The sequence below is a fragment of the Gracilinanus agilis genome, chromosome 2, assembly GCF_016433145.1.
Source record: "Gracilinanus agilis isolate LMUSP501 chromosome 2, AgileGrace, whole genome shotgun sequence".
NCBI lineage: Eukaryota > Metazoa > Chordata > Mammalia > Didelphimorphia > Didelphidae > Gracilinanus > Gracilinanus agilis.
This window is the reverse complement of record NC_058131.1, coordinates 199,846,132-199,870,150: the sequence shown is the minus strand read 5'-3', so window position 1 is coordinate 199,870,150 and position 24,019 is coordinate 199,846,132. Positions and strand designations below refer to the sequence as shown.

General features: G+C 36.5%; 1 protein-coding gene across 1 annotated transcript in view; it reads left to right on the top strand.

Annotated features, from left to right (window-relative positions):
• The window catches only part of MYT1L (myelin transcription factor 1 like), a 309,828-nt gene that overhangs the window by 124,246 nt on the left and 161,563 nt on the right, over window positions 1–24,019 (top strand). The window contains exons 6-10 of the mRNA XM_044660933.1: window positions 1,243–2,217; window positions 7,066–7,200; window positions 11,112–11,202; window positions 13,806–13,913; window positions 20,997–21,208. Coding sequence (XP_044516868.1) covers window positions 1,243–2,217; window positions 7,066–7,200; window positions 11,112–11,202; window positions 13,806–13,913; window positions 20,997–21,208 — 1,521 coding nt within the window. The remainder of the gene's footprint in view (window positions 1–1,242; window positions 2,218–7,065; window positions 7,201–11,111; window positions 11,203–13,805; window positions 13,914–20,996; window positions 21,209–24,019) is intronic.

Here is a 24,019-nt window from a genome sequence, read left to right as displayed (position 1 = left end):
TACTGAGAGGTTAAGTAATGTATCTCTGGTCACCCAGCTTGTATGGGTCGGAGGGAGTTCTTGAAACTAGATCATCCTGCCTTTGAAGCTGGTCTTCAAACCATTAAATATGCTGTTTTGGCTAGTAGAGTAACAGTGAATACTTTGTTGGATTGAATTGTGTAATGTTTGGTGATCACGATGATTTCAAAGATATTGTTTCATGATAAAAAAAATTTTTTTTCAAATTAAATAGTAGGATTTTGTTTGAATTCTGGGGCCTGAGTTTTTTAAAAAAAATGTTTCCCAGATAGTTTTGAGGAAGTAAATGAAATCATGGACCAACAGGTCCTCTCATGCAATAATTCTGTCTGCCAACAAATATTTTCTGGAGATCAAGATCGAGAAAACACTACTGAAATATCAGACCAAGAAAGAGATGCAATTATTTTAGTGGGATTTGGATCTACTCTGGAACCGTACTGTTATACATGGGTATTTATTTTCAGAGCATCCACTTCCTTACCTGTTCCCTTCCCACGTGACTTTGCAATGCTAGTAGAATCCAAATGAAACCGGTTTATGTCCTAAAATTTCTCTTCAAAGCTTTCCTTGCTCCACTGTGTGTCATGAAAAATCATGTCTCAGTAGCATCAAATTTGTGATGACTGCATAGGTCCGGTAGCCTTTGAATTCAGACTAAGAATTCACCATGGTAGTAAACAGGAATTGTAGAGTACATCTCTGGGTAGTTCCTTAAGAACTTGTCTTTCCCTCAGTGATGTAGAAGCATCATTGTAGAAACAAACCACTGGAAAACCATTTTACTTTATACCATTTCAGATCTGACAATGAACAAAGCTCTTAGAAAGCTTAGTAATATAATTTACTATTACAAATTTGATTAAGTTGTAAATAAAGAAAAGAGAAAATAAGTTATTTTTGAAATTAAAGAAAAAGTAAAATTATACATAATAAATATTTGCCATATTTGCTAGTTTATTGTAAGATTAATGAAGGAAATTAATGATGCATAGAAAATATTTAAAAATGGCCTTGTGTTCACTAGAGTAATCTATTTTCTTAATGTCAGCAATTTAAAACTAACTGCAAATGGGGCTTAAAGGCCCTAGAATTATGATAAAGTGTTTGACTTATAGTTTCTTTTCTGACTTGACCATGCTGTTATAACTACAGTTCAACTTCTAGCTTTTTTCCTTTTCCTTTCCTTTTTTCTTTTTTTTTTTAATTTTTTTGCAGAAGACCATCAAATGAATTGTCACAATACTCGAATAATGCAAGACACAGAAAAAGACGATAACAATAATGACGAGTATGATAATTACGATGAACTGGTGGCCAAGTCATTATTAAATCTGGGCAAAATTGCTGAGGATGCAGCATACCGAGCCAGGACTGAATCAGAAATGAACAGCAATACATCCAATAGTCTGGAAGATGATAGTGACAAAAATGAAAATATGGGTCGAAAAACTGAGCTGAGTTTAGATTTAGACAGTGATGTTGTTAGGGAAACTGTGGACTCCCTTAAATTATTAGCACAAGGACATGGTGTAGTGCTTTCAGAGAACATTAATGACAGAAATTATGCAGACAATATGTCACAGCAAGATAACAGAAACATGAACTTCGTAATGCTAGGGAAACCTATGAACAATGGACTTATGGAAAAAATGGTAGAGGAGAGTGATGAGGAGGTGTGTCTCAGCAGTTTGGAATGTTTGAGAAACCAATGTTTTGATCTTGCTAGAAAACTCAGTGAGACAAACCCACAGGAAAGAAATCAACAGCAAAACATGAACATCCGTCAACATGTCAGGCAAGAAGATGACTTCCCAGGAAGAACACCGGATAGGAATTACTCTGACATGATGAACTTAATGAGGCTTGAAGAACAGTTAAGTCCCAGATCTAGAACTTTTGCTAGCTGCGCAAAGGAGGATGGGTGTCATGAAAGAGATGATGACACCACCTCTGTTAATTCAGACAGGTCTGAAGAAGTATTTGATATGACCAAGGGTAATTTAACCCTTCTTGAGAAAGCGATTGCTTTGGAAACTGAAAGAGCAAAAGCCATGAGGGAAAAAATGGCAATGGAAGCTGGCAGAAGGGATAATATGAGGTCATTTGAAGAGCAGCCTCCAAGACAACTTCCCGGGGAGGAGAGAAAGCCTAAAACCAGTGACAGCCATGTCAAAAAGCCATACTATGGTAAAGGTAAAATTTTATCTAACATATGTTGTCTCATGATGATATGAGCAAATATAAAATGCTTTCTTTATAGTTTAATGTGGTCATGCATTATAGTAAGGTATAGATTTTAATATGTATTTCTTTGATGTCGTTCTCAAATAGCTTGTTGTGCTTGAGACTTAAAGCAAATAAAATACTTTATGAGAAATAGACACAATAGTTCAATGTCACATAAGAGTAAATGAAAATAGTTGGGGATTTTTTTTGGAGAAAAAATAGCAATTTTTTTGAAGATAGTGTTGAACTAAAGAGTGTAAACAGTATTAAAATTTTGATTTTTAAAAAATTCATTTTTATAAAAAGAATCACATACTACGTTTGATAGCAAGACTTTATGTAACAGTCAATCAGCTATGAAGTGCATATTTTTCAGATTGGATTGGGTAGGTGGCATCATGATTTATAAAATTATCATCAACGACAGTTATTGATGAAGCCTCTCCCATCTAAAACGTTAAGTTCCCTGATAGAAATTGAACAGTATCAGAATGACCGATAACATAAGATAAGGGCAGTGACTGCACATTAATTATCTTAAGATAGTAAGGTAATGGAAGCGATTTGCTATGCAAGGCATGATGTGGCCTGGGCTGAGATCAATAGCAATTTCTTCCCTATATTCATTCCACTTCACTGATTCTATTCCATTGTGGAAACTGTTAAGGTGCTTTTTCTTAAAAATAATCCAACCCCATACACTAAAAATATGTGTAATAGGCTAATTTTTTGTTGTTTTCATTTCTTTAAAAAAAGGGTATATCCATATGTGTGCAGAAATTAATAATGGATATATATATATTTATGTATGTGTGCTTTTAAGACTTTGCCATTATGTAGGTATTCTATAGGTACGGTTTCAACTTGAATGACTTGCTTCATGTTCATAAAAAGTGGTTTTTTTTTCCCTACCTTCAGGCAATTTAAAATGTAATTACTAATAGCCTCACTTTGTCTCAGAAAAGCTAATTTAAGCATCTTGATCAGAAGAGCGGTTGTTACATTATTTTGAATCACAAAGTAAAAATTATTCTATTTTTTTCCCAAGGGGCATAGGTGTATATTCTCCTCTCAATGTATGCACATGATTCTGGTAATGCATGTCACCAAATGGTGACAAGTTGGGCATTCAAAAGGCTGAGGCCTAAGTCAGCCTTTTAACCTTTAGACAAACAGACATTATCCAAATACCCTACCAGGTGACTGTAGGGTTCTTGAAATATTGGCTGCATAGGTTCTGACAGTTGTTTCAAAAAGGCTTCTTCAACAAATATTTATTATTTTTGGAAACTATTCTATTGTTCCAATGAAAAGGTGGTCATGAGTTGTACAATATATACTATGGGTCTTAGCTTATTTTTTCAATAACCAAAAATTATTCCTTGTGGAAGAATCAAGATTCAAAATTTTACTGGGGGTTGGAGGATTAAAGAATGAGCATTCTATCATATATGTTTCAAATATAATAAAACCATAATGCTACCAGTATAAATTGTCTTGACATCATACATTAGAAGCATTTAATTAAGAATTACAGAACCTTTTTCAGTCACAAAGGAATAAACATGATTTGCAATTTACAGTATCTTAGTTGTATTTAATTGCCCAACTAGACAGGTACACCATGGAGGTATGTTTTAATATCCTTGTTAATGAGCATTACGGTAAGAGTATAGGCTTTGATAAATGTTATATTAAGTACTCTGACACCAGAGGGCAGAACTAGGAGCCATGGGCAGAAGTTGCAAAGAGTCTTAAGACTCTTTTTATAGCGATTAGAGTTCTAAAAAGGGAATGGATTATCTTAGGAAGTAGAGGGTTCCCTCTCCTGGAAGATCTTCAAGGGAAAGCTGAATGACCATTTCTTGGGGCTTTGTAGAGGATATTCCTACAAAGGAGACTCCCTTTCAGTTTTGAGATCCTGGGTTTCTATCCGACAAATGGCCTGGTTTGATGTTTTATGAATCCTATGTTGCTCCAGCTTCTTTGGTTTCCTCCTATTGTTGCTATTGTGGGCCCTTTAATAGCAGTCACAGCAGCCACAGAGTTGTGGCTTGGAGAATTGAAATATAAATATTTTATCTCCCTGGACTAAGCAGGAGAAAGACAAGAAATGTGATTTCTTTCCTTCTCAAAGAAAAAAACAGATTAACATGGACTTTTAAAATGATAGAGGAAGCCATGACTCCTCACCTTTCCCCAGCTTCTTGAAATCCTTTCTCTCTGATAGATTTTAAAGTAAATCTTTACCTAATCCTTTTCTCCGTCTCCCAAGTTTCTTTTGAAGATGCTCACAAGTATATATTGTATCTTTCAAAGAAGAGAAACCAAGCTAAGCAAAGTGGCTAGAAATAGTTTCTCTCTTATTTTGGTATTAGTCTAAAGGGGTGCATATTTTTGTTGTTATTATGTGTTTGTTTTTCCTTTCTTTATAAAGATATAACTATTATTTTATCATCACCGCCATTTGACAGATTCCCAGTGACACAAGCAGTAGATTTTTTAAGTCTTTATTTGTAGCTACATGTTTGCTCTTTATTAAAGGCAAAACCTAAAGACCATCATGATATGTAATTAATGTTCTACTTGCATTACCTATACTCTAGGCTTATTCAACACACAAGTTTCTAAAATTGTTAGGAAACTATCACAATCAGAATAACAAAGTTTTGACAACAGGATGGAATGAAGGAAATACAAAACTAATATAGGAAGAGAGCTAACCAAATCCAGTATACAAGTTTTTTTCTATAAGATGCAGAATTTATTACAACTGGATGTGGGGTATAGAGGGGAAATGGGTGAAGGGAGAAGCATATAATGTTAATATACTGTGATGTTTAAAGCAAGTAGCAGTAAAGATTAAAAAGCGCTTTCCAAACCCAGCCAGCATTCATGCATCGAGAGGAGATTATGCCCCTTTTGTCTTCCAAGAAATGAAATGGTTTGTGTCCACATGATTTTATTTCATGTATAGGCATACTTCCAGAACACTATAGAACTCTTTGGAACAATACAGTTTCATAGGCATTAGCAAATTTCCTAAACAAAACCAATTCATTCATTGATTTAGGGCCATTAACGTGTTTCCTGATTATGTGTCCTTAAAAAAACTCATGATCTGCCTATGTCATAGAACTTAGGAAAATCAGTAATATCTTCTGAATCTATCACCGTGCCCTTAATACTTGTGTCTTTGCATCAATTCAGTGTTTACAGTTATTCCATAGCAATTTACTTGAATGCAAAAATATTTTACTCATTAAGAATTGGGAATGGGAGAGAGAAGTTTGATGGAGATGCTTCAGTAGCATGCATAAGAGAGATATAAATAAAACAGATTTTAAGATACAAAAATTTCAAGTTTGTCATTGGATTATAAACTATAAATGAAAAGAGTAAAGCATAGTACAATTGTGACGTTTTACCAGGCCAATAATATTATTTGCAAAAATGCTAGCACCTAAAAAGTAAATTAATTAAAAGATAGGTGTATTTATTATAAATTAGCTGAAAATCTACTTTCTTAGAATGTAGAAAGAATTAATAACTCCTGAGTTCTTTGGCAAATGGGATTTAATATGAACAAATTTAGAGGAAAGATGACAAAAATTAGCCAACACATATTAAACTGCCTTGGGAGGATCCAGCAGAAGTAAAATAGTGTGAATCCTGAACCACAATCTACAAAAATAACCTAGCCTAAAAGAAAGAGAATTTGAATTGGATCTTCCCACGGACCACAATTTTAACATCCAAACAGTAGGAAAATCGGGCTTATTGATAACCCTGGCAATTAGTTTTTGACAACTAACAAGAGATCTATAAAATGGACTTTGAACAAACTCTACTCATGTCTGAGTTGCACTTTGGAAGCAAATACAAAGAAGGATTTGATGTGAAAATGTTTTTCAATAGCAATTCCATTACCTGTATAGAATTCTGTATTAAGTTTTTGACCAAATGTCTGTTTTGGTCCTTCACTAATAATAATGTAATACAAAGTAATACAAAGAAGCCAATGAGACTATAAAGAGCCATTACCCACTTAAAACCATGAATACCTATATTGCATTACCAAATCATTTCTCCAGTTTCATAATAAAAACCTAGAAGTCAGAACAAGTGATTACTGCAGTGACTTCTGAAATTCTTTTGATTGCCCAAGTATTTATCAGATGGAATTTCTACCTTTTTTGACACATGCTTACAGTGTCTTCTGAAAGTACAATTCACTTTCTGTGAGAGGCTGAATTGGTATGCTAAGGAGCTGAGTCTCTTAACCTCAAGAGAATAAACTTCAACAATAGTAAATTTGCAGCTTTCAGTACATTTGGCAGTGGCACTCAAGGCAGGGGAAATCCTGCTAAAGTGTTTTGAATGACCTTACACTCTTTAGTCGATACTTGAAAGGAAATTGGTCATTGACAGTGGTGGACAGGGGAGCGGGGAGAGGTGTTCTCTAAAAAGGTCATGCTCCATCACTATTTCTACAATGTTTCTTTAATCAGCACTACTTGACATAGAAAAAGAGTGGGGAAATGTGGCAAGCAAAATGTAGATTTGGAGTATTCTGTATTTCTTTGTAGAGTAGAACCCCATTGAGATGTCACTCATTATACCAGTTTGAGATAAACAAGGGGTCAAATGTATCACTCAAAACAACCAGTTACACAGAATCAAGGTATGATAACCCAATCTTTGGTCTTGTCCCTGGACACTGGTGCTGTTTCACTGTTACGTCACATTGTCAGTTAACCACATTTCTCTTAAATCAGTAAAATGCGTTCATTTGACACTTGTTGTCACTTTTAGATCCCTCAAGAACAGAAAAGAAAGAGAGCAAGTGTCCAACCCCAGGCTGTGATGGAACTGGCCACGTAACGGGGCTTTATCCTCATCATCGCAGTTTATCCGGATGTCCTCACAAAGATAGGGTTCCTCCAGAGAGTAAGTCCATGTTTCACAGATACCAAGTGTGAATAAGAGCTCCAACAAATCTGTCTTTACCATCCCTCTTCTTATCTTTTTTTCATTCCCATCTCACTTCACAGTGCAACCTCGTTTATCTGGTTCCCTGCCTATGTAGATCTCCAACTCATTCAGCCTATTTTGATTGTGCATAATATGGTACAAGGGGGCCTTGTTGATTCCTTCTAATGGGACCTAGCATTCTCCATCCTGGTGTTATCTGTCTGCTGGAAGATATCCTAATGCATGAGCTCATAAGTCTTGTTTCTTTGCTGTAAGGTCCTCTCCAATCCCATATGCATATAGGAGAAGGACCCTGAGACATTTCTCTGGGTAACTTGGATTTTTGTATGTGGCCCTAGTCAGTGCTTATATATGAGGTTGTACTGTATCTTCATGTGTAATGTCTGTTCCATGTAATACTAATTCCATCATTTCTACCACAGTACAAACTTAAGTCAAGAATTAATGAAAATCCATCTAATGAGTACTTCTCTATGCCAGGCACCGTACTAAGCACTGGGGATATAAAAACAAAAATGAAGACCATCCCTGTGCTCAAGGAGCTTCTATTCTAATAAGGATGGATAGTGCATATAAAAGAGTGGTGGCCAGGGATATATGCTTTGGTCTTTGTTTTTGATTTAGGACGGAAATAATAATGAATTTTGTTTGAACCATGTGGAATAAATCTCAAGAAAAGTGCCATATCTTTTGATACTTAATGGTGGTGATGTCCAACTTCTCCCGTTTCTTACACTGAAAATGCCTGCCCATTTTGAATACAATTAAAATTAATTGCTTAAGAACAGTTAACCTGATATCTTAGCTTCAGAATTGGCTCCAGGAAATAGAGGACCTGATTCTGAGCATGAGTTGATAATATTTCTACACGAAAGTAAGTTTGAGACATTATCATTCCCCTGACATAACAACCTTTGCCACTGTTTATAGCAAGGAAGGAGTGGAGGTGGGGAAATCAAGAACTAGATTCCAAATGTGGCATGTTGGATATCTGCCTTCTCTTTCAGAGTGGCCTTCAGGGTACCTTCCATTAAAACAGAGAAGGCACAAGTGGCACTAGGAAACTCAGAATGTTTCAGATTGGAGGGAAATGTATAAATTCCAATGGGCTCCCTTGTCAGTGTTCAAGACCTGGAAACATAGGTTTAGCTCCAGTATTGTTCAAAAAGGTTTGGCTCATGTTCTGTGTAAGCATTTTAGAAGAAATTGTGCATGACAATAGAATCTCACTTTTGAAAATTTGTCTTTCCTCTGATTACCAAAAAATGTTAGTGAACAAACAGTTCTTGATGTATCTGCCTTATGAAATGTGCTTTAAGAATGCCCCTGAAAGGAGAAGACACTGGGACTTAGCATCAAGACCTAACACCACCGTGGGCTAGCTGTGTGACCTTAGGCAAGTCACTCACTCTGGAACCCTGGATCACCCTCTGTAAAATGAGGGGATTGGACTAGATGGTTTCTAAGGTTTCTTCCAGCTCTAACATCCTTTGAGCAGCCTGTAGAATGTGTTAGGAGCACAGATAAAATGATTTTAAGAGGTTAAAACAGGAGGCAATGAACTAGAATGAAATGGGGAATTAGGGTCAATCACCTTTCTGGTCCTGGCTCTGATTCTAAGTAGATAAGAGACCTCAGCAAGCCACAAGGGCACTAGACTATTTAGATGGTCTCCAAGGTTCCTTCCAATTCTAGAATTCTATGATTCTAAAGAAAAACTTAGTCTCTCTACACATATATTATTCCTTGAGGATATGCATTTTTTGTTTCCCTTTAAAGTAAAAGATAAAACCAGCAAGTAGTGGATAGAATGTTGACCTTAAAGACAGAAAAGATCTACTTGAAGTCCCATCTCTAACATATATTGTCTGTGTGACTGTGACCAAGTCACTTAACTTCTCGATACTCTGGGCAACTCTCTAAAACAAAGTTGCAGGGAAGGTGCCGACCTGCATGGATGTGAATGAATGAATGAATGAGCAAAAGAATGAATGAGAGGGGAAAGCATATGTTAAACACTATATTATAAGCACTGAAGGAGGGATACAAATTGAAAAAATAGATAGTCACACCTTTCAATGAGTTCTCACATTCCAATTGTGGAAACAACAGATAAAAGAAATTTCTAAAGGAGTTTCCCCACTGGGACTTCACTAAACTAATTAAATAATAGGTCCAGTTCTTGTTTCCTAAAGTAAAAGATAAGTTGCTGACTGAATCTCAGAAAAGTCACCATACTCTAGAACTTCATGGAAAAATACTAAGTATAATAAACTTTGAACTCTGTCATGGCATAATAGCTCAGTATTACATGGATTCAGTCCACTTGCCCCACATCAAGTGATATCACCTGAAACCAAACTACAACTAGCAAAAAGCTGACACGATATCATTAGTCTAAAAACATATCTTAATCATCTCTTGTCTAACTCTAGCCAGCTTTATGAATGTATTCTAATGCTATTTTCTTGGGTCACTAATTTTATATATATATATATATATACATATATATATATCAATTGTTGCTAATCACTTGCTACTGTATGGTTCTTCGTAATATATTTTTTCAATTAACAGTCATCATTTCACCAAAAGGAGTCATGTGTCTCTGTTGTGACTCTTGGAATGCTCTCCAAAACACTTCTAGGCACACAATGTGAAATGGAGGATTAAATATGGATAATTTAAAGGGGAGGGAAGGATGGCTATAATTATAAGACAATTTAGGCCAACATCCACATTGGTACTTCAGTGATCCTGGTCAGATTATAAATATGGATACCATAAGCACAGTTTTACTCAAAGGAAAGGCTTCAGAATGTTACTCTGTATTTAAGTGTCCTGGTTTTTGAAGCCAGCTACTTAAGGACATGGCGTCAGAAAGCTTGGACTTATATCCCACCTCTCTCTCCCCATGGGCCAGGCATTAAAAGCCTCAGTTTCCTCATCTGTAAAATGGAGATTGATGATACCACTAGTACCTACCTCACAGGGTTGTTGTGAGGCTCAAGTGAAATAAAGTATTGTAAATTACTTTGCCAATCTGAAAGCGCTCTATAAATATTTTTTTCCAATCATCCAGTGAGGCCAAATCACAAAGGAATAAGATTCCTGTGTTCTTTACCCTCACCAGATTGTATCCCAACCTCTGCTTTAGCAAATAAATTCTATTGGTAATATAAAGTATGCAAAAGAGTGTAGATAGAGCCAAATAAATCCATCTCACCTCCACCAAGCAAACCACAGAATGCTTCACAGACAGTGAATCCTATAAGAAAAACAACATATTGTCATCACTAAAGCTCTTGCTTGTTAATTTTACACAATGAAATGATTTTTCATATAATTTGTCCAGCTCTTCATAGCAATATTTAAGGAATAATACAAGATTTAATTCCCCAAAAGTCAGTATTTCTAATCAATTTTATTTCTAAGGTCTGCTCCTCCCCTTCCCCATTTCCCAACATTTTTGTAATATTCTAGGATTGAAAATCTTAAGGATATTGAAGAGATATTACCAATCTACGTGTTGTTCTGTAGCTAATCAATATTCAGTACTAATGTATGGAAAATATATTGTAGTTAGTCCCTTGCTTCACTGTGACACTAAAGACAAATTAATTATTGCATTCTCTGTCCTCCATAACTCTCTTCGTGCTCTTCTGCTCTGCATGCCAATTAGAATGAGATCAGAAATTCCCTCTCTCTTCTTTCCTGTGTTTTTCTGACCATGCCCATCACCAGTATTTGAAGGAATGTCTATTGTAAACTAACCCAGCCTCTTGTTTTATGATTACATATGACTGTTTTTCTGAGTGTTTCTATGTTTTAATACTCGGCTGTTTTCTCTACCTCTTCTTGTCAAGTTCTTGCCATGCATGAAAATGTTCTCAAGTGTCCTACACCAGGCTGCACAGGGCGCGGGCACGTAAATAGCAACAGGAACTCTCACCGAAGGTAAGCAAAGCATTCCGGGACTTGATGTTAGAGGGAAAAGAACTTCCCAATGGCAGCATTCCTGGTGAACCCTTCAGAGGGTGTGTGCTTCCTATGGCACTTCTCTATCTTACAGAAGGTGACAGATGGTCCTTGGTGTGTTGTTTATAAAGGATTTTAAAAGTACATTCACATATTGCATGGGGAAGACAAATGCATATGTTCCCTCTTTTTGCAGGTTGGGTTATTTGAGTTGACTATATCCCTTCCTCAGGTTTCATCTGAATGCTCAGACCCAATTATTTTTCAACTATTATTCACATTATTTTCCACTGAATTCACTCCTTTGCATTTGTCCACCTTGGAAGACATCTGACACTTTTTAGCTATTCCCTCTGCACTGTGACATCTTTCTGAAGCCCACCCCTCCTCAATCCCTCAGCTTTGGCAGCTCACTACCTAGAATTCATTAATGAAAATCTGAGTTTTGAAGAATGCACTGCTCGTTCCATTTTCAGGATTATTTATCAAAGAAATGAAATGAAATTGATGCCAGAACTTATTCCTGACAGGCGAATACTTAACTGCTTTCAGAATAGAGCCAGCATGTCCCTATCCTTTCTCCTTTAGTTAGTTGGGATTCCAGCCTTAGAGTGTAAGCTCCTTGAGGGCAGGGGTCATGTTTTAGCTAAACTATGTATATCCTGCAGACAAGAATACAGATCCCCATAAGCAGTAGGCACTTTATAAGTGTTATTTGTATTGAGTTCTCGTATTGTCTCAAATAGCTTAGTGTGATGAGGGCGATGATTCCCAAGAAGATGAAATCCTTGGTGCTGTTGCCAAAACCAAAGCGCTCAGCCTCTGAGGTAAAACCACTAAGAGAAGTGAGAAAAGGGTTTCTGCCATATTTAATGCACAGACTACATTAGAACACAGTTTTCAAAAAATTAACATGTAATAAAGTACACAAAAAATTATATCAAACATAATATAATGTTCCTTAGACAATTCAGAAAGCATTCGTTATCCTCAGATTCTCAGGATCATTATTTTGTGTCACTATACTACAAATCTTTACAAATACCAATTCATGGAAAGGTTCAATTCATCAGTGCCAGAAAAGCCAGCATCTTTTGCTGGTGCCCAATTTCAGAAAGAAAACCAAAACTTAAAACAAGTTCCACATTTTTCTTCTGATTTTCTTTCTTCTCCTGGTCAGTCTTTCTGTGGATTCTTAAAACCTTTCTAATAACCACTCTGTGTATACTGCCTTTTTATCAGAAGCTGAGCAGACTCTAGAAGAACCTTCCACTAATGGATGTCCCAAGAGTTCTCTGATATCACAGAGAGGAATATGGGCTTTTCATAAATGAAGAGTGCTGCTAAAAGTTTTACTTTGCTTTTATTTTTTGCTTGCCCACCTGTATTGCTTTGGTTATGTGGCCTAAGTTTATAATAACTCAGAACCCAGACTATGCAGACCAAACTTGGACCTTGCTCCATCAGAGATTTGCCAAGATTACTATTTCCAGAGTAGAAATCTAGAGAGGAAGATGGAGTTTAGTGGAAAGAACATAGTATTTAGCTGCAAAAGACCTGCGTACAAATCCAGCTCCTTTATTTGCTACTTGTGGGACCTCAGGCAAGATCCTACTCTATAAAATGAGAGAGCTGGTCCTGACCTCATCTAAGCCCTTGCCAGTGCCCTGTGACATGTTCCTAGGGCAATGTGCAGTATAGCTCTTGTTTTTAAAGTTTCGTGTGATGAGACTGACAATATATTTTCTTCCATATTTACCTGGCATGATAACATAAGTTACAACATATGGCCCAAGCATCAAAATATCCTACAGAATGAACTCAGATGTTCAGGATACATTTTAAGACCCACAGTGGCAGTCCTGCAAAAAAGGTGCTTCTAAATATTGAGGCTTGGTGGCAACTGAATGTCAATCTGATATCCCCCCACCACTTTTATTTCCATTCATGTGGAGACCACTAAAAGGATCTGGCCAGAAAGGCATGTAATAGACTATGATGACAAGCAAAAGAATTGTTTCTAGTACCAGCTGGAGAGATTTTTACTGTTTCAACTAAGAGCTCCATCTGCTGGTATCAGCCCATTTGTTTCCACACTTGGGAAACTTGGAAATTTGTCCCTGAAGAGACCCAGTTATGGTCTCATTTCCAAAATTGTTGACTATCATGGAATGGAACTGGATTTCAAAATTCCAATTTGTCTACATCTCAGGATATTTCGACTAGGAAAAAAAATTGAACAACTCCCTTTCAATTGCATTCAGGTCATCAGTGCCTTCCAATAATATTTACCCATTAAATGTTCACAAATGTGAGCAGCAGCAGTCTCATAGATTGGAAACAAAATCAGCAGTGTTAACCATTTCACTAACAAATGAGAAAACGAGAAAAATATAACCTCCCTCCCCCAAGTCAAGAAATAGAGAGAAGAAACATCTGTGACCACTTGAACAGACTTCTTTCACCTTTTCTGTCGACCCCACATGGGGCCGACTGAGGAAAAGGTGGAAGGTGGTAATTGGATCTGTATGTTGTGAAACTGTTTGAAACCAAACAATTAAATCCCTTTTCTATAATTGCAGCCTCTCCGGATGCCCTATTGCTGCAGCAGAAAAACTGGCAAAAGCTCAAGAAAAACACCAGAGTTGTGATGTGTCAAAATCCAATCAGGCGTCAGATCGAGTCTTAAGGTACTAAATTTCCTAAATGATAAGATGTAGGGTTTAAAACAAGGATTCCCCTAAAATCACACTTCAAACCAGTTGTTGCTAAGTGCTTAGCTCTCTCTAAGTATTGTTCCTCAGTGAAAAAGTATTGGTAATGCACTGTGAAATGATAAAAAAAAAAAATCTTTGGAGCTGGAGTGAGAAGACTCAGATTCAAATTTGGGTTCTTTGAGGTGCATGCTGAGTAATCATGGGGGAGTCCCATAAGGGTTGTCAGCCTCACTTTCCTAAAACACAGGTCTGACTGACCAAGTCATTCCCATGCTCAGAAAGTCCTCTTGAGTACCTATTGGCTCAAAGATAAAATACAAAGACTTTTGTTTAATATTTAACGCCTTCTGAAATCTGGTTCCAGTTTACCTTTTCTGGGCTTACACATTTCTCCCCTTCATACATACACTCTCCATTCTGTCCAAGCTGATTTACTTGCTCTTCATCAAACATGACAATCTATCTCCCAAACCCATATCTTTGTACAAGCTGTCCCTTATGTCTGGAACACACTTCATTTTCACTTCGCCCTCTTAGGATCCCTGACTCACTTCAAAGGGAACTCAAGTTCTGCCTAAAGTTCTGGCATAAAATCTTCAGCAATCTCATCAGGTGCTGGTAGCACCCCCACAAAAATGACTATGTATTTGTAATTATATATATATATATTGTAGAGATAAGCAAACTTAGATGTGAAGTTAGCAGATTGTGTTTGAGAGCAGAATCACAGATTCTTACTGCGTTCAAATACAGCTTCATGCATTTGCTAGCTGTGTGACACTGGACAAATCACTTAGTTTTTCTTTCCCTCAGTTTTGTCATCTATAAAATGGAGATAATAATAGCCCTACCTCCTAAGGTGGTTGTGAAAATCAAATGAGTTAATATTCACTTAGCACAATAGTACCTGGCACATAAAAGGAGCTGTACAAGTATTAGCTATTATTACTATTATCTACTCCAAACTATACTATTATATACTACATCATCTATATACAATATTATCTACTCCAAACTATGCTTGCATATGAATATGAATATTCTACAACACCCCTAAACTTGAAGATCTCCTGAAAAAGGGAACTCCTCACCTCCTAAGGTCCCCCTTTCAATTTTCATGTAGCTCCATCCTTTGGGCCCCAAAATAGGACAAATCTAATCCCTCCTCAACATGGCAGCCATTCCTTAAAATCCTTAAGAGGGTTCTCCTATATCTCCTAAATCTTTTCTTCTAAAAGTTCACCATCTCCATTTCCTTAAGCACATACTCATATGGCAAAAACTTCAGGTTCTTAATCCTTTTCTATTTTTCTCTTATAACATAAGAGTATCCAGTTCATCCATGTCCTTCTTAAATTATCATGCCCAGAATACAACAAAATACTACAGAAGTGAACCTCCCAGAGTATAATAGGAGTATCATTTCCTTATTATTGGCCGCTATGAAGTCCAAGGTTGAATTAGATTTCTTGGCTGCTTTATGATACTGCAGGCTCATTAAAAAAAAAAAAATGAAGTACTATCTGGCCATGATTCCCTCATCTTATCTTTAGGAAATCAATTTTTTAAACCAAAGCTAAAATTAATATTGAAAGGGGGATTTCACATTGATTCCTATTAAATTTTAACTTCCTACATATGGCCTATTGTTCTAGCTTGCCAAGATCATTGTAATATCCAATGTAGTAGATTATCTCTCTTTCGTAGAAATCCATCCCAATATATATGTATATATACACCCTTGCAACATGACCAAAAGCAGTCAACAAGTTAATATCCACTTTTTAAATTATGTACCTAAGCATACTGAATTAAATGTTTAAGTATTATTTTTACTTTTTCTGTCTCATTGAGCCTCAATTTTCTCATTTGTAAAGTAAAGGAGTTTGAATAAATAGTTACTAAAGCTTCTCCAAGATCCATATCTACAAGCTTATGATTCTAGTATTTTAAAGAACCTCCTTTGGAAATGTTAAATTTTCAATAATTATATCTTAATTGTTTAGTAAAATGACTTCTTATTGTATACGGTCTTCTATGCTTAATATAGTTCATATTTCCATAACTGCTTTCCTTACAACATTTCTTTAAAATGAATAATTTAGGTAATAATAAAAATAATAATAGCTAGCACTGTTATAGTGCTTTATAGTTTGTAAAAGACTTTGTATTTAGTGTCTCATGTTATCCTCACAATAACCATGCTATTATTATCCTCATTTTTACAGATGAGGAAACTAAGGCAAAGAGAGATTGAATTATTTTACCAAGGTTCATCTAGCTAATAAGTATCTGAAGTCAGATTTGAAGTTGGGTTTTTCTCACTCCAGATACAGCACCCAGCTGTACTCTCTGTATATTACAGATGAGGAAACTGAGGCAAAACAACTGGCCCACAGTCCCATACCTGTCAGCAGATGCTGGACCCAAACCAAAGTATTCTGGCTTCAAAAATCAGAGCTCTTGGCACTACACTGTGTGGAAGAGCTAAACACATCCCAATATTCTGAAACCCATTTTACCTATGTATGGAATAATTGGTAAACAGCCCCACAGCCCAAAATGAAGCTATAGCAAATATGAGCAAAAGAAAAGCCGATAGCCGCTCAGCCTCATAAATGGGCTGGCATTTTTGATGATTAACAAGTCTGTACATTCTTTATCACCTCCTGACTGCGATCATTTTAAAAATGGTTACACACACACACACACACACACACACACACACTCTCTCTCTCTCACACACACACACACACACACACACACACACACACACACACACACACACACACCTCTTTTTAGAGGCAGGAATCTCCTGGAAACCAGGTAGATACCTCTTCCTTGTGTGGCGGCAGCAGCAGCTGGCTCTCCAGCAGGCTGCTCCTGTGCCTGGGTTAGCACTTTGGCTCTAGCCTCCGGCACTATCATATGGTCCCCACATCCTGGAGGCAGTGCAGATTATACCAAACTTCTATTTCAAGGACTCCCTCCCTCTCTTATTCCACACAAAAAGCAACTTAACTGTTTTAAGGTAAAATTTCGTATGCTGTTATAAGAAAACCTACATGTGGTTTATCTTAAGGTATCATAAAGATTAAAGGAAAACTATCAGATATGCATAGTCAGGTCTCTGAAACTGTTCAGCTATAGTTTGGGATATATGTTTTTTTGTTGTTGTTGTTCCTGATTTTGGCCTTTCTACTAAGATTCATTCATATGGTAAGTTTAGAGCTGGAAGAGACTTTAGAAATCACCTATTTGAACCACCCTCATTTTATAGAAGAGGAAACTGAGGTCCAAAGACATTAAATGATTTTGCCCAATGTGATACAAGCAGTAAGTGTAGAATAGGGATTTGAACTCAGGTCCTGGGACTAGTGCTCCTTCTACTATACTATGCTGCCTCTATCTCATTGTCCTGACTCTGCCTCTAACTCTAGTCTAGAACTACTTCTCCATCTCCCTCACTGTTTTTCCCACCCTTCTCCTGACTGCAAATGAAGTATAATAAGGAACAACAAGGAATGTAGTCACCATTCTCTCCACTTTCAATCCATCCCACCACAAGACAGGCCATCCCAAAGTAAGCCTTCAAACAAGCCATTCCCTTGTTCAAAAGTTTTTACGGTGCCTACTGCCTGTAAAGTCCACAGTCCTTTGATAATCAAGATTATAGCAAGGATATTTGACTATTTTGTCCCAACCTACCTTTTCCATCATCTATCTCATGACACCAATGGAATAAGATATGCAGCTACCAACACTGGATTGCTTCTCTTCCTGGACAGACCCATTCTTTTTCATTTCCATGCATTTGCTAATACCATTCCCCTTTCCTAAAATGACATCCCTTTCCATTCACACCTATCAAAATCCTACCCATCCTTTAGGTCAAGTTTAGGTACCAGTATTCTATAAAGTGTTCCCATCAACCCAGCTGAAAGGGACCCTCTGCTCCCCTCAAATACCATAACATTTTATTCATGGCTCATTTAGCAAGAGAGTAAGTTGAGACAATCTTTATGTTGGCACACAAAAATTTTCTCTGCCTTCATATAAAGCCATTAGCACCTAGCTGTGTTCTCATTTCCTTACTACTTCATACTTGCTTTCTCTTAACTCTCTCAGCCTCAGTTTCCTCATGTGTAAAATGAGGATAATAATGGCACCTACATATCTCACAGAGTTATTGGAAAGTGCTTCACAAGTCTAACATACTACATAAATGCTACCTATCATTATTATCAAAGAATGAATGAATGTAGGAAGATTAAAATCTTGGTAGCCATATGTCCAAAAGGGAAAACTAGTGAGCAAATTCATTAATTGAAGCCCTAGTCACATATCTGTTGTCAAGTCTAATTATTAACTCAATAAAATGTTGTCTTTATACTAGGCATTAGTGTCTTAGTGTCCTCATAACAAACTTAGTTCTTCAACATTTCAAGGGGGCAGCTGGGTAGCTCGGTGGATTGAGAGTCAAGCCTAGAGATGGATGGTCCTAGGTTCAAATCCGGCCTCAGACACTTCCCAGCTGTGTGACCCTGGGAAAGTCACTTGACCCCCATTGCCCACCCTTACCACTCTTCCACCTAAGAGCCAATATACAAAGTTAAGGGTTTTAAAAAAACCATTTCAAGGACATAGGAGTACATTTATAGACACAGTATACAATCCAGTTCTATAAACATTTATTAAGTACCTACTAAGTGCAAGACACTGTGAATTACAAAGGCACAAAAAAAACCTAAATTGCCCCTAGCCTCCAGAAGCTTTAATTCTATCTCTACATCTTAATAGAAAGTCTTTGTGAGTGGCTAGAGCACGAAAAAATGTCAATCAACTGGTGGCCAGATCTCTGGTGATTAAACTATCTATATTTACCGATGTCAATTTATAAATAACAGACACAAACCCAGTCTATTACTCAGTCAGTCCCAAAGACCTTCTCAGCTTGGTAAGACCTATCTGTGTTTCTGCTACCCAGCCGCATCCTTTGAGAAGCCATAGTTACCTCCAGGCCATGATAAGATGTGGGAGAAGAGATTTTATGGGTATTACTTTTATGAGTCTGCTAGCATTTTGCATCTGCATTTTGAGCCTTAATAAGATTTTTATATACTGCTATCTATCATTAGTCTATAGGGACTTACACGGGTAGGTGGTTAGCCTTTGCAGGTGAATTAGAAACCAAACACTCATCCATGAATTTGCTTATGGATCTTTCCAGCTAAAGCATTTGCCATTATTCCATTCTTTAGCTTTAACATTTCTTTTCCAGACCTGTAATTTCATCATTCCAGCTATATCAAAGGCTTCTGATCCTTTTTGTATATCATGGGCCCCTTTCCAAGTCTGATCATAACTAAAGATTCCTCCTTGGAAGAATATTTTTAAATACATGAAATCAATCTGTATGATTACAAAGCAAACCATTATATTGAAATAGTCTTATATATATACATACATACTCACACATATGTATATGTATGTGTAGACATATACAGACACACATGCATACTCACACTATTTTTAAAGTTTCTGGACACCAAGTTAAGAATCCTTGAACTAAAGCTTGCCATTATGGCAGCTTTAGCCTTACTATTTTCTTTTCTAGTCTTGTGATTTCATCAAAGAGAGGACCTCTTAGTGTGGATACTCCCTCCACTGATCAACCAATTATTTATTATGTATCTACTATGTGCCAAGCGCTATGCTAGGCACTGGGGATAGAAAGCTACAGTGAGATGGTCTCTGCCCTAAATGAACTGGTATTCTAGTCTGTCTGAGTAATTTGTGTATACACAGATACACAAATTAGACACAGGGTGATTGAAGGGGGAAGAGTCCTGGTCACTCTCAGGATCAGGAAAAGCCTCCCACAGAAGGTGGTACTGGAGATGAGACTTGAAGAAAACTAAGGATTCCAAGAGCTGGAGGTGAGGAAGGAATGTGTTCCAGGCATAAAGGACAACCAGTGGCAAGATATGAAGATAGTAAGTGAAGTGGTGTATATAAAGAGACAGATTGACTGATATTATTTGTCTATAACATACAGTATTTGAATGTTGCTTAGGACACTTAGAGGTTAAGTGATTTAATTTTGGTCCCACAGTCATCCAGTATATTTCACAGGGAGGTCATGAATCAAAAGTCTTCCTTATTTCACAAGTAATCCTCTATATGCTATGCCAGGCTGACAACAGTAATTACATACTTTTAAAAGCAAGAAAAACAATTTTTAAAAATGTTCCTCCCTGGAATTCTTGGATTTTTTTCCTAGAGAGAGAATATTAAAAATGCTTATATGAAAATACCAATAAATATTTTATATTGAGAAAAAGTGAAGCAAAATGCTTATTAGACTCCAGAATCTTGTAATAAAAAATTTGGTAAGAGAGAGAGGTAGTGAATATGAATGATTGGCACCTGAGTACTTTTAGAGCCCAGACAAATAAATTAGCATTAAAGGAAATACTAAAAGAAATGTTAATATTTCTTATTGCATATTGATATATACATATATATCTCCACTCATACATCTAGATGATTTTCACTAAATCTATATTCATAAGAGTATTTCATTTCCTCTTATCTTCTAAAAGAAAAATACTTATTGGCCTACTTGAGATTCACAGAACTTCTAGCGCTATTTCCAATTCCTGCCAAAGTAAATGATTGATATAGAAATCTTCCCACCAAGTTTGTTTTTCATATCTTCTTCTCTCCTTCCAACTTCTACAAAGGATAGCAATTACAGAAACAATGGATGAATATAAAATATATTTAATGGGAATTACTTTTGAACTCAGTAGACGTTGCTTTTAGGTAGGGAATCTATTTGGCACTGTGTAATTAAAGTTTAGTTATGGCTTGGGAAAATATGCAGTGTTTTTCTTATAAAGCAAAAACTGCAAGTACAGAGATAGTGGTTCAGTAGTACACATATATTAGTGGTCTTTAAAATAAAGTTAGCTAAAATTTCTGCTTCTCATCCAAACTGGAACTGATGCACATGCACAATAACATGAACTTTCCATATCTTTTATGTTTCAGGCCGATGTGCTTCGTAAAGCAACTAGAGATCCCTCAATATGGCTACAGAAACAATGTCCCCACAACCACACCTCGCTCCAACTTGGCCAAGGAACTAGAGAAATATTCCAAGACGTCGTTTGAATATAACACTTACGACAATCATACTTATGGCAAGAGAGCCATAGCCCCCAAGGTGCAAACCAGGGATATATCCCCCAAAGGATATGATGGTAGGAGGTGCACACTCTTATACATGAGAGACAAGTTTGCCATTAATAATGTTGTTATTGTATATATCAGTTGCCTTCAAATAAGGCTCATGTTTGTGGTCATTCAGCGCTTGCCAAAGTAATGCCACCACATTGGCAGCATGACACCATGTTCTTGAATCCTCCAAAAGTTCACACAGGTATGGGTGAATCGGCCCCACTGGATGCCTAGGAAGAGCAGGGAGGGTTTTCTTCTCTCCGTATCTCTAGAGTGCCACAAGCTTGGAACTTGCAGAAAGGGAAGGAAAGAATCAGGATGATTATTTTTCCTGGTCTTGGTAAGACAACTTTTAGTTCAGGTTCAAGATCTTTAGTGTAATGGAGATCAGGCATATGTGCCAACACCATCAGCTTGTTGAAATTGCTTCTTTCTCCATGGAGGACCCTGGGAAAGATGAGTTCTGGGAAAATCCTGATGATGTGTAAGGAAAGCGCTTTTGAGACATTGTAAAGCATGCATGGACATTTGGAAACTGGTTCTGGTTGACTAATCATGTACTTTTTCTATCAGCTACATAGCCAGAACTGTTAGCATCTTCAGAAAAGCAAATAGATAGATGGATAAAAGCCCTGGACTTTGAATTAGGAAGACCTGAGTTCAAATCTTACCTCAGACATTTCCAGTCTGGGTTATCTTAGGGCAAGACAAATAACCTCTCAGTTTCACTTTCCTCCATAGTAATATCACTTCCTTCATTTGGTCTTTGCAAGAATAAAATGAGATAACATATAGATAGCGCTTTTCAAACCTTAAAGAGCTATGTAAATGGTATTAGTAGTCTCATTATTATTATTAATAATAATAATAATAAATAAGGCAGCTCCTCCCTTTGAAATGGTTAGCTAATCCAAACCAGTTATAAAATGTCCATGCATCCTCCACAGTAACTTCAAAGCACTTCTTTTACATGATATCACAATTCTCCTTGAAGCCATCTCCTCAGTATCTTCCATATGGCAAGAACCCTACAAGCAAGCTGATGAGGTCTGCACATGCACCAGACTTCATTCTACTAGCAGTGTCCCAAGATATGCAGAATCAACAGAAAACTACAGAAACCATAGTAACAAGACAGATAATATGGGGACAGCGAGAGGCACATTTTGGAGACAGAAGTCAAACCTATTGTGTCCTCAGCTGCTTTGAGAACCCAACTGTTCCATCCAATGTCTTTCCAAAAAACTCAAGGATCATATGCTTGCTTTCTGGAAACTAGAAAGGAGGAAAAAGGCAGAATGTAATATGTCTTCTATCTCATGAAAAAACTGTTTTACTTGCTTCTTTCCTCTTTCCTCCTTCTCAACCAGAGAATTCATGATTATGATGGTAGGTGGGAATCAGAAAGAAATTACAAAACAATAATACAACACAAGTAAGCAGAAAACAAAACCTATGAACTTCATAAGAAACTAGGTATTTATCTAATCCATATTTTGACCACACTGGCAAAAGCTTTTGAATGATTTTACCTTAGGTCAATTCATCATATTATTAATTTGGTAAAGAGTTGTGTTAAAGGAATAGGTTGATTAAAAGCCCATTTTTTTCTAACAACATTCTCCTAAAAATTCCTAGGTGAACCATTTGTTGACAAGTTTTAATGAAATATGGCTTGACATATAAAAGTTGTTGTTTATTTTAAAATCTTCATGTTCTAGAACAGAGGGGAGGAGAAAGAAAATATTTTTAAATCTATCCAATCTTTGAAAAACATTTAATTAAAGCCCCATATACTAAACTTTCCTTCAGAATGCTCAGAGAATGAGTTCTAATAAATTGAATTTAAACAAAAAATTACATCTGAAATCCATTCTAGTTGTTGTTAATGTTTCCAAAATGTATTAGACTACTTTTTTGCCTTTCTTTGCCCATCATTCTGAACATCAGTTCTCAGTTCATAAAATTACAGTTGTAGACAAAAATGGTTTTAGGAGATTAACTTGAATGTGTATTAGCCCCAAGAAATAACAAAGAGCTGGTTCTCTGAATAAATTACTCATTTAAGGATCTATAGCTGTGATTTGCCCCAGAAGTAAAGAAGCTAAATAAGAGTACACATGGCAAAAGAGTTCTGGTTAGCTGAGTTGCATGAATTTTTAACTTTGAGTAACGTTTCCATCAGGTGTTCATTTTTCCTTTGTTTTTTTTTTTCATTTTAAGACTAGCCTAATTTCTTGTGCCCATGGCTAAATTGTACCTTCATAATGAGACAAGGAAACCCTGAGTCAATTTGTAGTCAATGGAAAAATGAAGATCAAAGTGCATTTTTCGCAACAGATATTACCATGCTCAAATCATTACTATCACTCTCAATTCAGAGCCTCATGCCATGGCAGAGTATCCACTGTAAGAAACTTATGCAGAACAATGAACTCAGTCAGTCAACAAATCTTTCTTGGTCATTTATAAAGTTAGTACCACTGTCCTTGGCAAGTACTTGGGGTGTATATATTAAAGAATAAATACAATAACCTTCCCATAATTCATCATAAATATTGTAAAATGATCCTATTTTTATTCCACCAGAACTATTGGAAGGGGTTAAGAAAGTACGGAAGAGAGTCTTTCTTAAGAAATAAGTTGCTTGACCCAAGATAGTTGGTTGAATTTCAGGCAAGATAAACTACTACTGGATATTGTTTTCAGTATAATCAGTTTCTAGGGAATTGCTTCATTCTCCAAAAAGTCCTTCCCTGAGATCTTAATTTAATGAGACAGATAATTGAAGAGATAATTCATACATCATAGAAATGTAATGTGTTGGACTGAAT